Here is a 19,172-nt window from a genome sequence, read left to right as displayed (position 1 = left end):
TTTATCCAGTATGTGTTTGTCAATAATTTGAGTTTCCTGTAGTTAATAAAACTTAACAGCACAGACACCTCAGGAGTGGTTAAAAGTTAAACTCCAGTGCCCTCAGCTCAGGGTATTCCCCCTCTTGTCTATTTCAGTGCTCTCATAGGCCTGCGTCCATAAACCTAAATATGACCGGGATGACGTGATGACGTCTGAGGTGACGTGAGGACGCAGTGCTGCGGCGTCCCACTCCAGGATCAACACAAATGCCGACCGACTCAGACCAACGAAGGACTCATAGCCGGAGAACCAGCTGCAGCCAGTTCATATCATAAGAAGACTTAGACATTTAACACTGTGATCATGTCGCTGTAGTTTCCGCGTTGCTTGATGTCGACGGAGCCGATTTAATTTAATAAGTAGTGACACCAAACCCCCGGAGAGCCCCGAAACTCGGGTAAGCAGTTTCTAGAAGCTACTCAGGCTAAGCTAGGCTAACGAAGTGTAGCTGCTAATGCTAACAGGCTGGCCATGTTGTTGTTGTTGTTGTTGTTCTTTTGTTTTACTTAAAAGTTTTGTCACTTGTCAGTTCACACTTTTATGTTGAGATGTTTTCGTGGAAATAGCTTATTGTAGGCAAATAGACGATGGCGACATTATCGGCGACGAAACTGCAACTTTTAAGCATAATTGTTAAAACTATTTGATCCGGCTGTTTGTTTTTAGCTCTTTGCCATCCTGCCAGCTATGCTTGCGTAATTTAGCTAACTGTTGCTGGTCATTGCTGTAAAGACTCAAACAATAGCTCTTCTGTGTAGCTTGGCATTGATGTGAGTCTTTTTAAAATGCCGGTTGTGTCACTTTAGCAAGCACTCATTATCCTATAAGTCCCTTTGCAAAACTAACACAACCAAATAATCCCCAGGCTAATTATTCAGATGCATTTTCCTTGGGCCACCTTTCCTGCTTATGAGCAAGCAGTTTGCATAATATATTGAGACTCCAACTTGTCCCCAAGCTCCATTAAGGTCAGTATGCAGAGCTGAAAGGTGAGAGGTCAGGTTTGCCCAGAAATCCTGGAGGAACCAGTGTCACCACGAAACCTAAGATGGGGGTTGTGAAATGTTACTGAACAGCCTAAAGATTAGTAAACACCTGTGAGACTAACTTAAGGAATAGGCTGAAGGAATGTGTTATGTTGGAGGGTTGCATTAATGTCTGTTGGATAATGTTACACCAGCATGTTCTGTTCCAGCCGACTGCTCCATGTGCTTCCTTAAAAACAATGTTGTTACTGTGGCTACCTAAGACTTGCGAAATACATTTCTTCCCCTCTGACTTTGTTCCAGGGTTGAACCCGTCACCCCTGTTCCCCGCCAGACCCACTTGGGCAAGGATCAACACACTAAAAATGGAGACCCTCCACTCCCACTGCCTTAAGTGCATCAACAGAAGATGCATGGTTAGACCAGAGACGGGTGTTTCCTGCGACCTCATCGGCTGTCCTCTTGTATGTGGGGCGGTTTTTCACTCGTGCAAACTAGACGAACACCGCCTGCTGTGTCCATATGAACGGCTGCCGTGCCTTAACAGTGGATTTGGCTGCCCGTTCACTATTCCAAGAATCAAGATGGCGCAGCACCTTGAGACGTGCCCGGCCAGTATAGTATGTTGTACTATGGAGTGGAATCGCTGGCCTGTGAGCTACTCTGATCGCAAGTCCTATGAAAACTTGAGCAAAGACTTTGATGAGGTGGAGCAGTTAGACATGGCCTTGGCCCTGCAGGATCAGAGGATGTTGTTAGAGTCGCTGAGGGTTACGACCACTGTGTCAAAGAATGGAGTCAAGGAGCCAGATGAAAGTGACAAAATGGCCACAGCATCAAGTCTGCCAGAGACAGTGTTAGGCAATGGGACAATGGAAATGGAAGATGAGCCCTACAATGAGTTGTATAGAGCCTCGGTGGAGACGAGCAGAAGTTTAGCAGTGGCCTTGGACATCCTCTCTAATTCCAAGGATATTGGTGCAATTGTTGGTAATTTAAACGGGGAAAAGGCTGACAAGAACGGAGCCCTCCACAATGGAGAAAATGGTGATAGTCATAATGTTTATGTTGCTGATGGCGGAAAGAATGTAGATATGCAAGGTAGTGACTCTGATTCAGAATGTGAGCTTGGAGCAGTAGGTGGAGTGGATTGTGCAGTGGGGACAGATGGAGAAGAGGATGGTATTGGCTGGGTAGAAGAAAATGATTTTGTAGAGTTGTTTTTCGAGGAGAAGGAAGATGTTATCGAGGAGCCAATAAATGATTCCAACCCAGTGTGGCCAGAGATGCCTCAGGATTACATGCCTGTTATAGCACTGGAACGCCCTGTGCCTCAACAAGCACAACTTTCACCTCCAATGCCATTCCTGCTGTCTGATCACATGAGAAATAACTTCTTACAACACTTACCTACTGAACTCAGGTATAGGTGTTTGGAGCGTAAACTACAGAATGTAGAAGTGCTCAGAGGAATAAGTATGTTTACATTTAATGGGCGTCGAGCTCTGCTGTCAGACCCCTACTTGTTTCGAGCAAAGATGGAGGACAAGGCAGTTGACACGTCTGACCTGGAGGTAACGGACGACCCCATGGGCCTCCATGGCATCGATCTCATCACTGCAGCTTTGCTCTTTTGCCTCGGCGACTCTCCGGGAGGCAGAGGGATCTCAGACAGCCGGTTTGTCGACGGCTACCACATTGACTTTGGTACTCAGACTTTCTCCTTCCCCTCAGCCATTCTTGCAACCAACACCATGGTTGGAGATATCGCTTCAGCCTCAGCCTGCGATCACGCCAGCCCACAGCTCTCCAATCCAAGCCCCTTCCACACACTCCGGCTGGACCTGGTGCTCGAATGTGTGGCCCGATACCAAACAAAGCAGCGCTCCATGTTCACATTCGTGTGTGGGCAGCTGTTTCGGCGGGACGAGTTCTCGTCTCATTTTAAAAACGTTCACGGGGATATTCATGCCGGACTCAACGGCTGGATGGAGCAACGCTGCCCCTTGGCCTACTACGGCTGCACCTACTCCCAAAGACGATTCTGCCCGTCTGTGCAGGGCTTCAGAATCATCCACGACAGGCACCTCGGCTCGTTCGGGGTCCAGCCTGGTTTGCCCTTAAGAACTGGGGACAACCTTCACAGAAAGCCCCGCCGCTTTGGCTCTCAGTACGATCTATTTAGCAATCTTCCATTCGAGGTGTTGCAACATGTAGCAAGCTTCCTGGACAGCTTTAGCTTGTGCCAACTATCCAGAGTGTCCCGCACAATGAGGGATGTGTGTGCCAGCCTGCTGCAGATGCGTGGCATGGTCGTCTTGCTGTGGGAGAAGAAACCGCGTGCTGACGGCACTCCTTCATGGCAGATCACCGACAAGGTAAGTCATTTTTTCCTATTTAAAACATCAGTTTAACTTAAAAAATGTAAGTGTAAGAGAATTTCCTGGTCTCTGATTAAGTTCCTTAGAGGTGCTTGTTGGATAGAGATAGATGTAGACGCCAACCATTTCTGTTAAGTGTTTTATTGTTTCAGTCGTTTCCCAAGCAAGTGTAACACTTTTGCAAGTTGCAGCCACTTATTGAATTATATGATTATTAATAATAGCAAATCGATTCTCTTTCGTTTGTCAATCAGGTGTGGAGATTCAGCACAGCTTTCGGTACGGTGAACGAGTGGAAGTTTGCCAACATCGCCAGCATGGCCGACCACCTCAAGAAGTGCAAGTTCAATACGATCACCCGTCGGGAAGAGGCGATCCCTCTGCCGTGCATGTGTTTCACCAGAGAGCTCACAAAAGAGGGAAGGTGTTTACGTTCAGTTCTCAAACCAGTAGCATAAGTGTTTTGTTTTTTTTTTCAAAGATGAAATCATCTTCTGGACATCTCCGAGACCATTAGAACTCTAATACACGTGCATCGTCCTCCAGTGTTTACAGACACGAGTCTCTTCCAGCCTCAAAACGATAGAAAACTCCTGGTTGAACGCTCTTCGCTTCACAGCGGGAAAGAAATCCTCACCCATCAGTAAAACATGGCCGATTTATTATTGCGTGGAGAATGACGTGCTCTGTAGCCTCGTATCTTCCCCTCTGACGGGTTTATTAATACCAGTGTACTGAAGCTGTTCCCTCATCTACTCTGACGTTGTGTAAATAATCGGATGTTTTGATGTAGAATCTTTTTTATTTTTATATCAGAAGTCAGTACTGTGCTACATTGGAGGTAAGAAGAGTAGAGCCTTAACTTATGAAACTTGATTTTCTAGTCATAAGGTTGTTCTAAAACAGACTGTTGAGTGAGATTTCTCTGCTGCTTCTAGCCGGAACAGCTTACTGGTATCGTGCACGGTTGTCTATCTTCTCCTGATACCTAGAGTGACCACCACTTAGAGCTCGTAGATTTCAAGGCTTTAATTCTACTTGTTAAGTTCCTGTCCACACGTACACAGGTATTTGTTTAAACATAGCCTTTTCTATGTGTTTTAGCCTTTTGTACACTCCTTCCAGGATGAAGATATTTAGAAACTCGGGGCTAAAGCAGAGATTTTTGGAAACGGTGACACGGACGGACACTTTTGCTTCCTAATTGGGTGTTGTTGGTGTGTAGCATCATTGTGTTACGATATTGTGGAGTATTTGAGTTTGTACATTGGAAGGAATGGATGCCACGGGCTTAGTATCTATATTCAACGAGAAGAAAACACTAAAATACAGTCAAGGAAGAGGGGGACAAAAATAGCTGCTGACAGTGTTTTTTACTGTTTTATTGTCCCGCCCAAATAAAGGGATAGACGGCATTATCTTTTTACAGCAAAGTCGACACATAGCCTCATTCGAATCCCTTGACTCGCCGGACCCGAAGCATTTCAGCAGGAATGGCATTCTTCTCAGAAAGCAAAGCATCCGTGTCTGTATGTTAATGCGCCGTGAGCATGCCTCTAAATCGGGCCAAGTACCCTGTTGTAACCCGCGCCAAAATAAAATCCTGTAACAGCTGCTAGATGCTCAACATTTCGAAAAGTACCGCAAATCACCCCCCCAATACCTGTAACATATAGGCTGTAATAGGGATAGACAATCTGCCTCCTGTTGTACGTGAATGGACAGACAATGCAACAATGCCTAAACACTCGTCTGGACAGAGATTGTTTCAGCTTTTAAAGACCGGTTTCCAAAAATACCCGTGTACGTGCGGACTGGGCCTAAGACTGACCAAACATCTGTGGTAGCTGTGCACAATGTTTGCCATCTTTACAGGATGGTCATACTGAATTCACTGTGGGTGTTTTTGTTCACCAGCACAAGAAGTTTCACCGTCATCATCATCGTCATCTGTGGTGTTTTTAAATGATAGTGTGTTTTGTGGTTTGGCAGGTTACATGCGTCACAAAAGGTGGTCCATCCTCTATTCTTAACCTCACTTCAGACTAATGGGCTGGCGCGTTAGTCAGGTGGGAGATGAAAAACACTATTCACATTTTTAGCTGTTGGTTGACTTGTGGTTTGACTGTTCTACCAGCTGTTTTTACAGGTAACCAGCAATTGTTTGTGGGCTGTTTTTTTATATAAAAAAATAAAAAAAAACATGTAGCAATTAAAACGATGAATGTACTCAGTTATTATTAGACTCCATCAGTGAGCAGAAGAGTCAGCGCCAGACCTCATGTGACCCTGCAGGCCAGGTGTTAAGAAATACAGCGGACACACGCTTCCCCTCCAGTAACGAGCGTCACTAATTATGTTCATCGTCATTATTTATCACGGTTGCGTGTACACTGTGTTCAAATGTGGTTGGCGCCTCAGGGTTGTAGCTCGAAGATTTGTTGCTCGTGCGTAGACGGCAGAATAGCACGTAACGACGCGGCGACTTGTCAGCTACTTGATTATTTTGGGGTATTAGAACTGACTGGTGTACCACTCAGTATTATAACATAACGGTGTGTGTGTTGCAGTGCTGGACTAATGAAATGTTTGAGTTTGTCACCTGTCAGGGTCGTGTTTATAACAAAAAAAAAAAAAAAAGCTGTTTTAATGGACTGATCAGACTGTTTTAGTTTGGATTAAGAGGTCTAACACAGAAACAGATTTTCTGATCCCTTTTGAGAAAAAGGCGTATGATTTTTTTTTTATGACGCGGAAAGGAAATTGGTTGAAAATGTCGCAGAAAAGTACAAAATGGGTATTCCTTTGAGAAAAGTGTGATTTTGTTGATTTTTTTTATATTTGAGTTTGATGTAAAGCCCCAGCGATTTCAGAACTAAGCTGTATTTTTAAACGTATAAATCCCAATTTATGTTTGGTTTATTTGGTTTTTTTTTGTACTGGTACTTTTATTTGGAAAGAAGAATCTGCCTCTAATGTCTAGATTTGTATTTGAATTGATTTGCACATGAAGGCATGTACTGTAAAATTTGTAATCATTGTGCTGAGGGATCGTCTTTGCTCACGTAGCGGGAATCTTTTCCTCCCTCATGTTTTGCATGTGAGTTTGATGTATTTGAAAAAGAAAAAAAAAAAAAGTGTCAGTCTGTTTTCCAAACTCATGTACTCGGTTTATCTCTCAGGCACGGAGCATTTTCATATCAACTGTTACAATTTTTTTTTTACTCTGATCACATGCCGTCATTCTTCAGGTTTAAAGGATGACCCGAGCATTAAAATCGGTCTTCATATAAAAGTGAGACATTTTATTTTCAGCACACCTTTTTTTTTTTTTTTTTAGTAATGCGGTCTTTGCAGGCACCTGGAGTGTGTAAACACTTTCATCAGCATTTTAAGTTTTGTTTTCACTCGTGCTGAAGTGTATTTTTCACCACAATATGCCAGCTTCATTTGTTTGACTTTTGAAGCATTTTAATAAAGAGGCTCAGTTTTTAAATGTGGATCATTTGTCCTATTATTGCAACCGTTCTCGATGTGACTAAAAGTCAGAAATCTTGATATAATCAGCATGTTTGGTTTTCTTTTTGGAGATGCTTGAGATAGTAAGCAGTGCTTCCTGTTCAAGAAAAAAAAAAAAGTTGACTTTCTAGTTGTGTGCACTGTCACATCTGTATTTAGTTCAGATACAGGATAATACATTCAAAGGAAAAGTGGTATTATCTGCATACTGGAATAGAGTTCCCAGAAAAAAATGCAACCATTTAATCCTTCTGGGTCTTCAACAGGCTAATCTAAAAAGGAGCAAAAAGTACACATGCTCATTTTTTTTCCCCAGGCTTACAAGAGTTTTAGGAACTTAAATGTGATGTGGTACTCTTAACAGGGGAAGACAACAACCAGAAAAGTTGAAAGGTCATTTTTGTGACATGTTTTGTGACATTTTACTGCTAGATGGCGCCAGATCCACACAATTCAATTTATCAGAAGTCACAGAAGTTTCCTCTAGTGTGATGAATCAGTATCTGTGTGAAATACTTGAAGGATCATATGGGAGGTTGGGCTGATTTCCAGGTGATGTGTTGAAGCTGGTTTAATCTAAACAGGTACCATGGAAACATTCAACATCACCGTGCGACAAACTAAATACATAGGCAGCAAACATCAGGCTGCTCTGCTTGTTGAACAAACTATTCTGCTTCAAGTTAAATATTTCAAACATCACACAAATGAACAAGGAACACACAACTCACATTTTCACTCAGACAAACGGTTGCTGTGAGCAGGGAGGCCCGGGATCTGCTGCAGGTGGTGAAAGGGCCCACACCTGAACCCGATCCTTTAAATACAGGCCCTAATCAAGTCCTGCTCCTCCCCCAGACCTGCTCTTCACAACAGTGTGACCTAGTTTTGTCTCCTGATGAATGTGTGCACCCTCATGCAACTGTTGATACATTTTATGTTATATTATCTTTCATTTGTGGGTCATTTTGGCTGTGGTAATACATACTGCATACATTTTTGCAAAAGTGTTTGTTGTTTTTTTTTTGTCTCTATTAGATTTCAACCTCAGCTCATATAATGTGTCTGTGAAACACTGTGTATAGTAAAGACAGACAGCTGGAATCCAAATACATGCTATTTCCCTCGCGTCCTATAGAAGCTTTGCCTCATAAGGAAACGTCACAACGCCGTCATGCAACCAATAAAAGACCACATTTAGAAAAGAAAATGTCAAAAACTGCCACAAAAATACTATTTATCAAGTAAATGTTAAAATATTTGTAACATAATTAAATAAACAGTGGCATAATGTAAACAAACTGGTATTTAAATGGTTCAAATCCTGAAAATGAATGAATATTTTGGAGTTACTATCAGGACTGATGTTGGTTAAAAAATGTAACCCAGTAAAAGTTGAAAATAATATTAATATATTGTATTTCTAAGGCAGTTTTTGATACTAAATAGTTTGTACTAAATGTCTGGTAACTTTTTTTATCAGTTGGATGATGGTTGAATGTCTGTGGTTCGACTACCGTTTTGGACCAGATTGTGTATTCACATCTTGATTTTTGCAGCGTGCTGTCTATATTTACCCCAAAATCCCCGTGACAAAAGGGGAAACATACAGTCACCGCCTGCAGCTCATCAGCTGAGTCACAGCGTTTCCCCATCTCGGTTTGTGGTTCTATTTGGCTTTGAACTGAGCATATAGCAATTACTGCGCAAGTTTTAGAGTCAGATAAGCCTGGCTGCGACTTCTTTGGTGAGTGAAACATCTGTCCCCTCCTCACCAGGGACGATATGCGCCAAACAGTGGCTATATTGTGTAAATTTAGATACAAATATGTGTCGTTATAATCTAAAGACTACTTTATAATGGTGGCTAATAAAACTGTTCATATGTAACCTCACTTGGATTTTAAATAATAAAAGAATAATAATGAAAAAGTCGGAATTAAAACAGAAAAAACATCTGTTCACGCCTCTGGACGTTACGCGTAAAACAGTAAATCCTCCTTTTACGCGTAACGAGTGGACTGATGTGTTCTCATTCACAGAAAATAAAAGAATGTTATTAAAATGTGGAAAGACGTTTTAATTATACCTTATCAAGTCGAAAAGAGTATTGTTTTGTTTTTTTTGGAGAATATGAGGATTTGACAGTTACTCCAGAATCAGCCTCCTGGATTTGTCATGGAATCAATAAGGAACAAAAAGTAGTATTTTAGGAACCTGAATGTTGTGTGGATATTCTTAACAGAGGAAGACAAGAGTGATCGACAGCTTAACTACAGTCAAAGGAAGGTTAAATGATCAGTTTTGGGTCATGTTGACATATTTTACATGTTCTCTACTCCAGTGGACGTGACGCGTAAAAAGGGTAAATTCTCATTTTACGCGTCACGTCAACTGGAGTAGACAGATTTCGTTTTCAGTCACAAGAAACGACAAGAAAACATATTAATATCTGGGTAAATGTATTTATTCCAGTTTACGATCAGTGTAGTTGACACCACTCAAGTAGAGGGGGAACGTTGCATAAGGGCGTGTATGCCTATATTGATTACCCGAATATACTCATCACCGTGATGTTGTTATTAATTTATCATAACACGTGTCCAATTAAAATATCCGGTCTACCAGGAGTGGGGTTCGAACCCACGTGGACATACGTCCATTGGATCTTAAGTCCAACGCCTTAACCACTCGGCCATCCTGGTGTGTATCCAGTGGAGAATACGTCATCCTTTCGATCAAACAAAAGCAGGACCCGCACAACAATGTCAGGACTCCAGGTGGGTCTACCTGCGCGCCCTCATGACGTCACCGCGCTAAGTCAGGCTTCCAGTAAATGCCCACCACAGACCACACGGCGCTGCTGAGGAAGTGCCATCATCAGAGCCCTGCATACTTTCAACACAGCAGCTCTGCTGTGAACACCCACTGGTTTCTCTCGCGGACTGTGAGAGCAGCCACGATTGTGTCAGCTGCGGATGATCTGGTGATCACTGGGAATCCCCCAGTAGGTGATGGACTGACACACTCACAGGGAAATGCAGCTCTGTTTAACTTAACTATCAGTGCACTTAAAGGACAAGCAGACAGGGCCGGCTGTGCAAACACAACGCACTCTGACCTGATTAGCTTCTCATTCACTATTGTTGTCACGCTGCCCGAGCGAGCAGCCATGTGTACACTGATTTGTGGGCTGTTCTGTATGGAGCAATCTGAGTCAACCTGCCCTACGATTCAAATCTGATCGACTCTGGCTGTGTGCCAGTGACCCAGTGAAACATTGGGACTGTGAAGACACTGATTCGTCTCTGAAAAGTGGAGTCTTAATTAATCCCTGGCTAAACACGGGGGAGGCTGAGGTATAGTTGCACAATCCACTCTAATCTATCTGTTTCCCCAGCCGACCACAATCTGACTGCGCTGGGCTCAGTGTGTTTCGTAGCACTTCTTAAGAAAATGGCTGCAATCAGAAAGACGCCTACGTTCAGGCTGCGAAAGTTAGTCTGTATATATTATAAAGCCACTCTCATTTGCATGTATTTACATTACTTAAATATCTCAAACAACACTATAACATTTAAAGCTGAAATATGAAGGACAAAGCCGAGCGTAGGGCATTAAATTACAGCCCAGCCGTCTTCACAGTTATCATGCAAAACACAGTTCTCAGTCGCAATCAGGAAGCGCAACACCCATATCTGAATTTACACATTTGCATATGGATGTGTGGTTTCATATGTTGGCCTCTTCTCAGGCCGGCTAAGTGAAGAGTGTGAAATGTGGACACGACTGCTGCTCAAAGTTACAGCTCGCCCTGAAATAAAAAAGAAGTCATGTACTCACTACAATCACAGATTCAAAGGGGGAAGTTTTGTAGCCTGCAAAAAACATTTCACAGCTTCCCGGCAAAACAGCGTAGCAGCATTCTCCTAAATAACTGAAGAAGATGGATGGGGACTTGTTTTAAGACGTGAAAAAACAACTGAAGTGAAAAATAAAATGGCTCCACACGACAGAAAAACCCCGAGGGGAGTCTGATCTAAGTTTTTTTTCCGTCCTGTATTTATGACTTGAGAACTGGAGGGGGGTGGGAAACTTTGCCAGGATGATCATTTGTCATTGTTTAGTTTTTCCATCTGCAAAACCAAGTGAAAAAATACGTTTTATCAGGATTTTTTGTTTTAGCGCATTTTGACCTCAAGAGGCCAAGGTGCCCGATCACCACATGACGTTGTCTGTGTCCCTGCAAAAACATGTTTTTCCGGAAATATAGAAATATGGAAAACGTTTTCACAGATGGATTATCCTGGCAAAACGTTCTTCCCCCAGCCAGTTCTCAACTCGCCAAACACAGGATAGGAAACAATTTAGATCAGAGGATGGATCACCGGGAAAGATTGTTTCTTCACAATCTCGACGCGCGGTGGAGCCCCTGAACTAATTTCAGACAGGGTACATGCTAACACTTTTAGCTTAGCATCTAAAGTGATGATTCCAGGTTTAAAAAAATGGTGTGAATATTATCTTTTCCACCTATTTCTGGATTTCAGGGTTCCCAGAGTTTTTTTTCAGTTGTGTTTTTTTACATCTGTTTCAGGAGTTCAGGAGAATGCTGCAACTCTGTTTTGCTGTGCGGGCTCCAGAAGTGTTTCGAGGACATCGAAACTTCACCCGACTTTTCATCGGCTCAGAGGGTGACTGAATTTTCATAATTTGGTGAATCTGTTCCTTTAGAAATGGAGCAGCTCTTAATACGATCTAAATAAATACTCAAACTAAAGCAGACATGTTACAGGCGTCCTCGCACAGGAAGCTTATCTCAATGTAATCGTGACATTGAGCAAAAAAATTAACACTTATGCCGCCTCAGTTGCAGCAAGGGAAGCAGCAGCAGAACAGTTTCTTGCACGGATTGTTCTTCTTGTATTTCACAGCTTTCTTGATCTGAAGTGTGGCCTTGGCAACATAGTCCTGACTCGCACACACATGCGCCTCTATGTTATCCACCATGCAGCCCTGCTCCTCCACCAGATGAGCCATCTGGAAGAAAAGCTCGTGGATGTCCCTGATGCGGCTCTCCAGCTCCAGAAGCTCCTTGTGCCGGTTCTCGATCTCGTTGAGAGCCATCTTGGCAGTCCTCCCCTCCAGGAGGAGATTATCCGAGAACACGTTCCACCGGCCCGTCTCGATCATCTCGTCGATCTGCTCCCTGGTCACCTCCTTGCCCATGATCTCGGCCTGCCTCTGGATGCGGGTCTTGCAGTTCTCCCTCTGGACCATCTCGGCCTCGTTGTACTCAGACATGGCGTCGTGGAAGGTGGCGGTCAGAGAAACGTACTGTGAACGCACCATGCGAGCCACAGCCGATGTCGGCCCGTGCTCCTCCTCCAGCTCTTTGCTCAGCTTCGCCAGCTTCTCCAGCCGGGCGTAAACGGCCTCCCCTCTGGCCTTGATGTCTCGCCCGAGCGCGTTGGAGTCCCGCTTGATGCTGCTGATCCTCCTGACGGACGTGAGGAACCTGGTGTTCTGCTTCCCGAGGCGCTTCACGTCCATTCTGAGCAGCAGCATCTCCTTCCTCAACGCCTGCGCCTCTCTGTAGAGGCCGTCCATCACGTCCTCGCCCTCAAACACGATGGCTTGTTGCTCCAGAGGGTCCTCACCATCCTCACTGATTTGGTCGTGGTTCTCCGCAGGCCTGCGCTCTTCCCCTGCAGGTTTGGAGGTTTGCAGCTCAAACAGTCGGTCCTTCATCTCACCTGCAAGAGGAGAGTCAGGAGCTTTTACAAACATCGCACTTGGTGCATTTCTGCAAAAATATTTTGAAACCTTTAACATTTCTTCATGATTCAACTTTTTGGGGTTAAATTTAGCATTTTATGTTGTGACGACGCTGTACTTACGGTCTGGTTAGGCTGAGGTGGACAAACCACTTGGTTAGGGTTAGGAGAATTCATGTTTTGGTTTAAAATACCTGTTTTTTACGACTGGAGTTGTCTGCACTTCAAAGATATCAGTTTATTGCTGCCACAAACAGGGTTGGGAATTGTCCCGAGGTCTCCTTAAATATATTCAGCGGTGTCACTTAGCTTAACTTCACCACCATCCCCCAAACATGATCCGACACGTTTTGATTGAAATATCATGCAGTCGAATTTATCAGTGGTTTGCAGAAAAGTTAGCTGCCAACATTTTATTAGCGACTGAGCTGACATATTTCTCGGCTCGGAGCAATTTCTAGACAACCAGTGGAGACACCAGGAAATGGTCCCAATTGTCCAAAAAGTTCCGAAAAAAACTAGTATAGCAGAGCGTGATCTTCTTTTCCTACATCATCTCTCGGAACCTTAGATTTATTTTGTGACCTGTTGGAGGGACGAAATGATCTCCTAAGGTATTTTTCAATAAAAGAGAAGAAAGATGTGCTATTTTAAGGACTTTAATGGGAAAACTACACTTTTGTTCCCTTCAGAGAAACATATCAGACACACACGAGAGAACCTCATGAGAGCAGCAACACAAAAAAAATACTCCATTACAAGTAAATATCCTGAATTTGAAACCAAAGCAGAAGCACAGAAGTATTATCAGCTACATGTACGACAGCAAAAGATCTGAACACTTCCTCCACTTTTAATACTTTAGCAAACTGTCTATTCTCATTAAACTTCATTAGTAGTTTGTCAACTTTGAGAACAGATAGATCAGTACATGTTTGAACTCCTCGAGAGGAAACTGCTGGGCTATTTCCTCAGCTGTGACGTTTCCAGCGCAGAAGGTCATTAATCACAGGGCGTCGACTTAAGATTCAGTTATTTCCTATCGAGAAAAAGCTGTAACACAGCTTTAACCTGGAGATGGTACGTTAAACAAATGATGTTTGTAGAAGGAAATAAGTCACATTAACAGACCTCAAAGCATCATTTCGCTCACAGATGAAAAAATCAGGAGGAAAGAGATGCTGGCAACGACAACACGCTGGTACAGAAGTGAGCCTGTATTTGATCCCATCCGTCTGAAACGCATGTTAAAACACAGAGTGCACATACCTCACCGCGCTCTCCTCCGCAGCTTCTACACCGTCAAAGTCGCTGAAGCAGAGGAAGCAACCTCGAGCACACTCATTTCCTCTTTTTCTCTCCGTTGTATCACCAAATTTCAACATGCACAGAAGTATGGCTGAGTGTCATGAAGGAGGTCTCGCTGCAGTCACACATACACACACACACACACGCACTCTACATCACACTGACACACACTCACACAGCTGCAGGTAGCAACACGGAAGATCACGCCTTCTTCTTCTCCCCCCCCCCCACACTTCACCGCTTCAGGAAGGAGGGGGCCCGTCACACTCATCCGAGGGCTGTACGGTGAATATCACAGCAAGCACGCCTTTTTTTTTTTATTTGCACACAAAAGTGTTTAATAAAGAGATCAGACGTTGTTCAGATTTGTGTGGGGTCAAGCCCTTTATTGTCAGCACGAAGTACGAGAGACACAAAGTTATTAATACTTGTTTAGAATCACCAAACAACTTAAAGCGGATACAAAACATTGAAAACATTTGACAAAACATAAAACATTAGACATTATCAACCTCACATTATATTTAAATTGCACGGTTAAGGTTGGGGGTCAGGTCGGGGGCAGTTAAGTTAAAGCTTCCCTATTTAACGACGACTGAAAGCTGATAAATGAACCTTGTGGTAAGATCGTTTTGTCAAAATCAAAACAGTTCTAGTGAAGAGACGGCGATCTCTTTAAAGGAACACTTCACCCAAAAATGAAAATTCTGTCCTTATCCAGCTACTCACTCCCTCCACGATGGAAAGTCGGGTAAAGTTTCGTAGTCCACTAAACATTTGTGGAGCCTCACAGCAAAACGGCATTGCAGCATTCTCCTAAACTACTTTAGTAGATGGGGACTTGTTTAAAGAAACACCAGAAAAAAAAAAGAAAATAGCTCCATACAGCTCGTCCAAGTCTTTAGAAGCCCCTAGATCCCAAACTGGTCAGAAGAGACTTTATTTATATCCTTTTCAAAGCTGAAATCTTCACTGAAGCTGCCAAGCTAAAAGCGTTAGCGCCCCCTGTGGTTGGGGCCAATTCATAGTTACTCTTTGGTTGTTTTACTGTTTTGTTGTGAAGCTCCATTATAGATTACGAAACGTCTTCCGACTTTTAATCGACATGATGGGTTAATAATGACTGAATATTCATCTTCATTTATCATTTTCAAGCTCCTCCTTCAGACTTGTTCATTTACTCTGTAGTGCAGTTTTTATCGGGGACCAAAACCTCATCGGATCTAATTGTAGAAACATGGGAAGCAGCCACAGAACATCTTCTTGAAGGGGTTGTTTTTATCTGATGTCTTGGCTCTCTCCAGCTGGGCTATGGCCTCCTGAGTGATCACCTCAGTGTTCTGGACGTTTTTCTGGATGTTATTGATGGCTGCCCCCTGCTCCCCCGTGAGCACCGCCACATCCAGAAACAGCTCCTGGATCCCCTCGATCCTCTTCTCCAGCTCCACCAGCTCCCTGTGCCGGCTTTCGATCTGCACTAACGCTGAGCGAGCGGTTTTCCCCTCCACCTGAGGGCAGAACACATTGAACCTCCCGCCCTCCATCACCTCCTCCAGCTCCTCCGTGCTGACCTCCCTGCCCACCACCTCCATCTGCCTCTGGATCTGCCGTTTGCAAGCCTCCCTGTGGCTCAGCTCCGCGTCGTTGTAGCTGAACATCACCTCCCGCAGAGCGCCGGTGAGACACTGGTACTGCGTTCGAGCAATGCGAGCTGTGGGGTCAGAGCTGCCACGCTCGGCCTCCAGCTCCCCTCTGAGGTTGTTCATCATGTGCAGCTGCTGCAGCACAGCTTCAGCTCTCCGTTTAATATCCGCCCCGATTGCATTCGAGTCCCGTTTCGTGGCAACGGGGTCCGAGGTTTTGTTCAACGTCTGGTAGTTCACATCTTTCAGCTCACTGATGTCGTTCTGGATCTGCTGGATCTCCAGACGGATCTTTTGGGCCTCCTGCAGGACTCCATCCAGGTCGGGATGTGACGCTGCCGCTGCCTCTGCCTCTGCCTCTGAGAGGTTGTCCAGCTCCACCGGGCTGAGACCCTCAGGGTCCGTCTCCACCTGGTGGAGGTGTGTCAGCCTGTCTCTCATGTCTGGAAGAGAGAAAGTAAAGAAAACATTCATTCATCCATGCGTGAGAATCTATCCGTCATGCTTATAAAACAGAGCAATCCAGGACCTTGAGGTCACAAGTTCAATTTGATAGATCACAAGATGATTAAACCTTATTAGCTGATCCACTTAGGGGCCAGAGCAAACAAGATGTGAGCACAATACTGGCCACACAACATCATCATTATTACAGTGTGTTTAGGCTGCAGCGGTGCAAACTGCAGCTTCAAAGATATATTATATAAGCAAACGTGGCATATCACATGCACCTGGGGACGTTTCCATCCTGTTTTTGAGGTAATCAAAACCAGGAAACCGAACATTTCCCATAACACACCTCACCTTTGCAAGGCCTCCTGAGGCAAATATCTGCCTCTTTAGCTGCTTAATGCTCCAATACATTCACCAGCTAGCATTTTGGTCATATACACACCACTTTCTGAGGCCTTAAACAACCCAGATGAAGAAAGACACCAACAAAAAATAATGATCGGCTGCAACAAACAAGCTTGTGCTTGTGTGAAATACTTCCTGAACACGACAAAGGACCTCACACATGCCAGAGCTCAGCAAGCACAGAACAATCAGACACATTTGTCATCGAGATGTGGAACAGGTGTGAGGATTGTCTACCTCTTCAGTATCTTATAATCTAAGATGAATGCTCTCGATCTGCCAGGACATATAATCTCCCTTCAGGACCTGCCAAACTAGTTTTAAAGCTGAAAAACTATAGTATAAAAGTGCTGCAGCATGTATGTCATTTGTTTTACTTGAGGTTTTTTAAGTGGAGCTCAACAAAAGCAGTATAGGACAGAATCAATAATCCCCAAACAGCCTGACAGAAAACAATTTACTTTTACAAAATATACATTTCTCATGATTTTCGTCACACTTTTCAACAAGAGAGCAAAGAAAAGAGGCCTCGATTCCAGGTTTTCTTACCTGCTGGGTTTTCATCTCAGAATTTGTAAAATCTCTGACAAAACATATGTGAAATTAAACCTATAATGAGGATATAAATGTTCCTTACTTGTCTGTCAGTCTGTAATCAGCAGAAGGTTTGAAGTCTCGTCTCCCTCTGAAGCACAGGCCGATCATAGAGTTGGTGGTTCAGTCCAACAGGCAGCGTGAAAGAGTGAAGGCTTTTTGGAAAACGTTGCCCATCATCACATCTGCTGAGGAGGAAAAGGTTTACAGAAACAAAACTGTCAACATTCCTGTTGTGTCACATGGAGGCGCGGCGTGACGCGCAGTAAGATGACGCCAGGCCTCATCGTAAAATGACAACTGATGCATCTGTCTACATGTTTCTGTACTATTTGCTCAGCTCCCATCTAAGTGTTTCTTAAATGTTCATATATATATTTAAGTCTTTTTCACGTTTAGCAACACATAATGTGATGAAAGGTTGTGGGGACAGATTTGTGCTGAGCTGGGACTTCAGTAGAGAACATATAAGAAAACATGTATGATAATATCAAGGACAGAGAGTCAGTGTAGAGCAAGAGCAAGTCAAAAATAACGAGGAAGTATTTCAGATATGTTATCTGTCAAAGGGGCGGGACTGAAGTCTTCATATGATAAGTCTTGCAGAAGCTTTATGAAAAATAACTTGGCGTGTTTCTTTAAAGCTAAAAATAACAGCTTTCAGTTGACTTTTTATGTACTTATCGGAGAGAAACCTGACAAACTTACACTCAAATGTGGATTCTCTACTCAAAGTACAGTTAAAGGTGTATTTCAAGTATGCACCTTTAACTGTACTTTACTGTATTTCACGGCGGCGTGCAGCGAGGCCACCAGCTGTCAGGTGATGATCCGTCACGCTGAGAGGAAGAGAAGCTCGAGCACATTTGAACCAGGAAAATGGATGTTTCAGCGTGGGAAGATGTGCAACACTCACAGTCATTTCCACAGCCAGCGGTGGGTTTTGTATTTGATAAGTAATTTCCACCAGCCTCCATGAGTTTGAGTCACAAGTGTTTTTCTTCTTATTTGGAAAGCTGATGTGTGACTGAGCTGTAGATGAACCCTCCTCCAGTGTGGGACGGACAGCCGATTCTGGAGAAAAAGACAGCAGCGTGACTGAGGCTGAAAAATCCCCAACAACAAAAAAAAAAACACAATATACAGTAAGCAGCAAACAATCCAGTAAAGCTAATTAAAATTAAAAAAACAAAGAATTCCTGTTAATTTTGAGTTAACACGCACACACGCACACACACACACACACACACACACACACGCCACAAGGACCACATACTCCACAACAAGGGCCACAAGGCCACAACAGCAGGCAGAATGGATTTCACGCTGTCTGATTTGGTTCACTGTAAAGCAAATTCAGTGTCTGGCCTCTCTAATCCTGCCAGTGTTAGCAGCAGATGACAGTGAAGACTCTGTCTGTTACAACATCCCAAGACTCCCTCAACAAATGACGCAATTTTGAGAGTTGTTGAGTAAGGAGACACTTACTGAACTTAAGAACTTTGTGAAATGCCGTCAATGAAAAATTTCTTCTGAATTCTGCAAGTGTTAAACTTTCTGCGTTTAGAAAAACGTCTTGTGTGTTTAATCCTGTGGGGAAGTCAAATGATCACTCTAGCCAGATGTGAACTGACAAGAGGACACAAATATAAAAAAATACCAAGTCTGATCAGTCATTAGTTGCATTATGGGTAATGTAGTCTTTAACACTGTTGGACTCATTGTAGACGGTCAAAATCATCACAGCAGAATCAGAGATATCACCTTTTTTATTCCACACATTCTTTTTCCTTTCCCAACCCTGTTGCCTACATTACCCATAATGCAACTCAGCCACTGACACTGAGTGACATCGTTGCAGGAACCTTATCAGATGATCTGCAGCTTCCTCTAGAGCCACAAAAAGGCTTTACACTACTTTTTTGGACATTAATGTGTAAAATTGGTGAAGTCCCCCTTTAAAACTGAGATCCATATGAATTGGTGGAGTATTCACTTTGCCCAGCAGATGTCAGTGGTACAACAGGACCCGTCTAACACGCAGTTCATGAACTTTTCTAAGGA

At 43.6% G+C, this 19,172-nt stretch overlaps 3 protein-coding genes and 1 non-coding gene across 7 annotated transcripts; 1 reads left to right on the top strand and 3 right to left on the bottom strand.

Annotated features, from left to right (window-relative positions):
• The first annotated feature begins 215 nt into the window (after positions 1-215).
• Positions 216-6,909, top strand: fbxo30a (F-box protein 30a). Its single transcript, XM_030391712.1, has 3 exons — positions 216-439; positions 1,332-3,406; positions 3,664-6,909. The coding sequence occupies exons 2-3, from the start codon at positions 1,394-1,396 to the stop codon at positions 3,865-3,867; spliced, it is 2,217 nt and encodes a 738-aa protein (XP_030247572.1). The 5' UTR covers positions 216-439; positions 1,332-1,393; the 3' UTR covers positions 3,868-6,909.
• A 2,078-nt stretch (positions 6,910-8,987) lies between these two features.
• Positions 8,988-14,182, bottom strand: stx11a (syntaxin 11a). Its single transcript, XM_030391713.1, has 2 exons — positions 13,975-14,182; positions 8,988-12,684 (listed from the first exon to the last, which is right to left on the bottom strand). Exon 2 carries the CDS (start codon positions 12,677-12,679, stop codon positions 11,795-11,797), a length of 885 nt encoding a protein of 294 aa, XP_030247573.1. The 5' UTR covers positions 12,680-12,684; positions 13,975-14,182; the 3' UTR covers positions 8,988-11,794.
• On the bottom strand, positions 9,551-9,633 carry trnal-uaa (transfer RNA leucine (anticodon UAA)). The gene has a single exon. It is a non-coding gene; the product is annotated as a tRNA-Leu (tRNA).
• Positions 14,183-14,372: 190 nt separating the features above from the next.
• Positions 14,373-18,128, bottom strand: LOC115597427 (syntaxin-11-like). 4 transcript variants are annotated; one of them, XM_030443307.1, is made up of 3 exons: positions 18,025-18,128; positions 17,152-17,293; positions 14,373-16,099 (listed from the first exon to the last, which is right to left on the bottom strand). In XM_030443307.1, exon 3 carries the CDS (start codon positions 16,095-16,097, stop codon positions 15,237-15,239), a length of 861 nt encoding a protein of 286 aa, XP_030299167.1. In that variant the 5' UTR covers positions 16,098-16,099; positions 17,152-17,293; positions 18,025-18,128; the 3' UTR covers positions 14,373-15,236. The 4 variants fall into 4 exon arrangements, with proteins under 4 accessions (XP_030299167.1, XP_030299168.1, XP_030299170.1 ...); XM_030443308.1 differs by lacking the exon at positions 18,025-18,128 and adding an exon at positions 17,817-17,973; XM_030443310.1 differs by lacking the exons at positions 17,152-17,293; positions 18,025-18,128 and adding an exon at positions 16,552-16,668.
• Positions 18,129-19,172: the final 1,044 nt, after the last annotated feature.

This window comes from Sparus aurata, chromosome 16 (assembly GCF_900880675.1).
Source record: "Sparus aurata chromosome 16, fSpaAur1.1, whole genome shotgun sequence".
NCBI classification, from domain to species: Eukaryota; Metazoa; Chordata; class Actinopteri; order Spariformes; family Sparidae; genus Sparus; species Sparus aurata.
The sequence above is the reverse complement of the archived record's forward strand: the minus strand, read 5'-3'. Positions and strand labels throughout refer to the sequence as shown.

Excerpts from the sequence above, each read along its gene's own strand:
- fbxo30a (XM_030391712.1), top strand. The coding sequence starts at position 1,394 with ATGGAGACCCTCCACTCCCACTGCCTTAAGTGCATCAACAGAAGATGC. Across the intron at positions 3,407-3,663 it reads CATGGCAGATCACCGACAAG|GTGTGGAGATTCAGCACAGC; the intron begins GTAAGTCATTTT and ends TTTGTCAATCAG.
- stx11a (XM_030391713.1), bottom strand. The coding sequence starts at position 12,679 with ATGAAGGACCGACTGTTTGAGCTGCAAACCTCCAAACCTGCAGGGGAA.
- LOC115597427 (XM_030443307.1), bottom strand. The coding sequence starts at position 16,097 with ATGAGAGACAGGCTGACACACCTCCACCAGGTGGAGACGGACCCTGAG.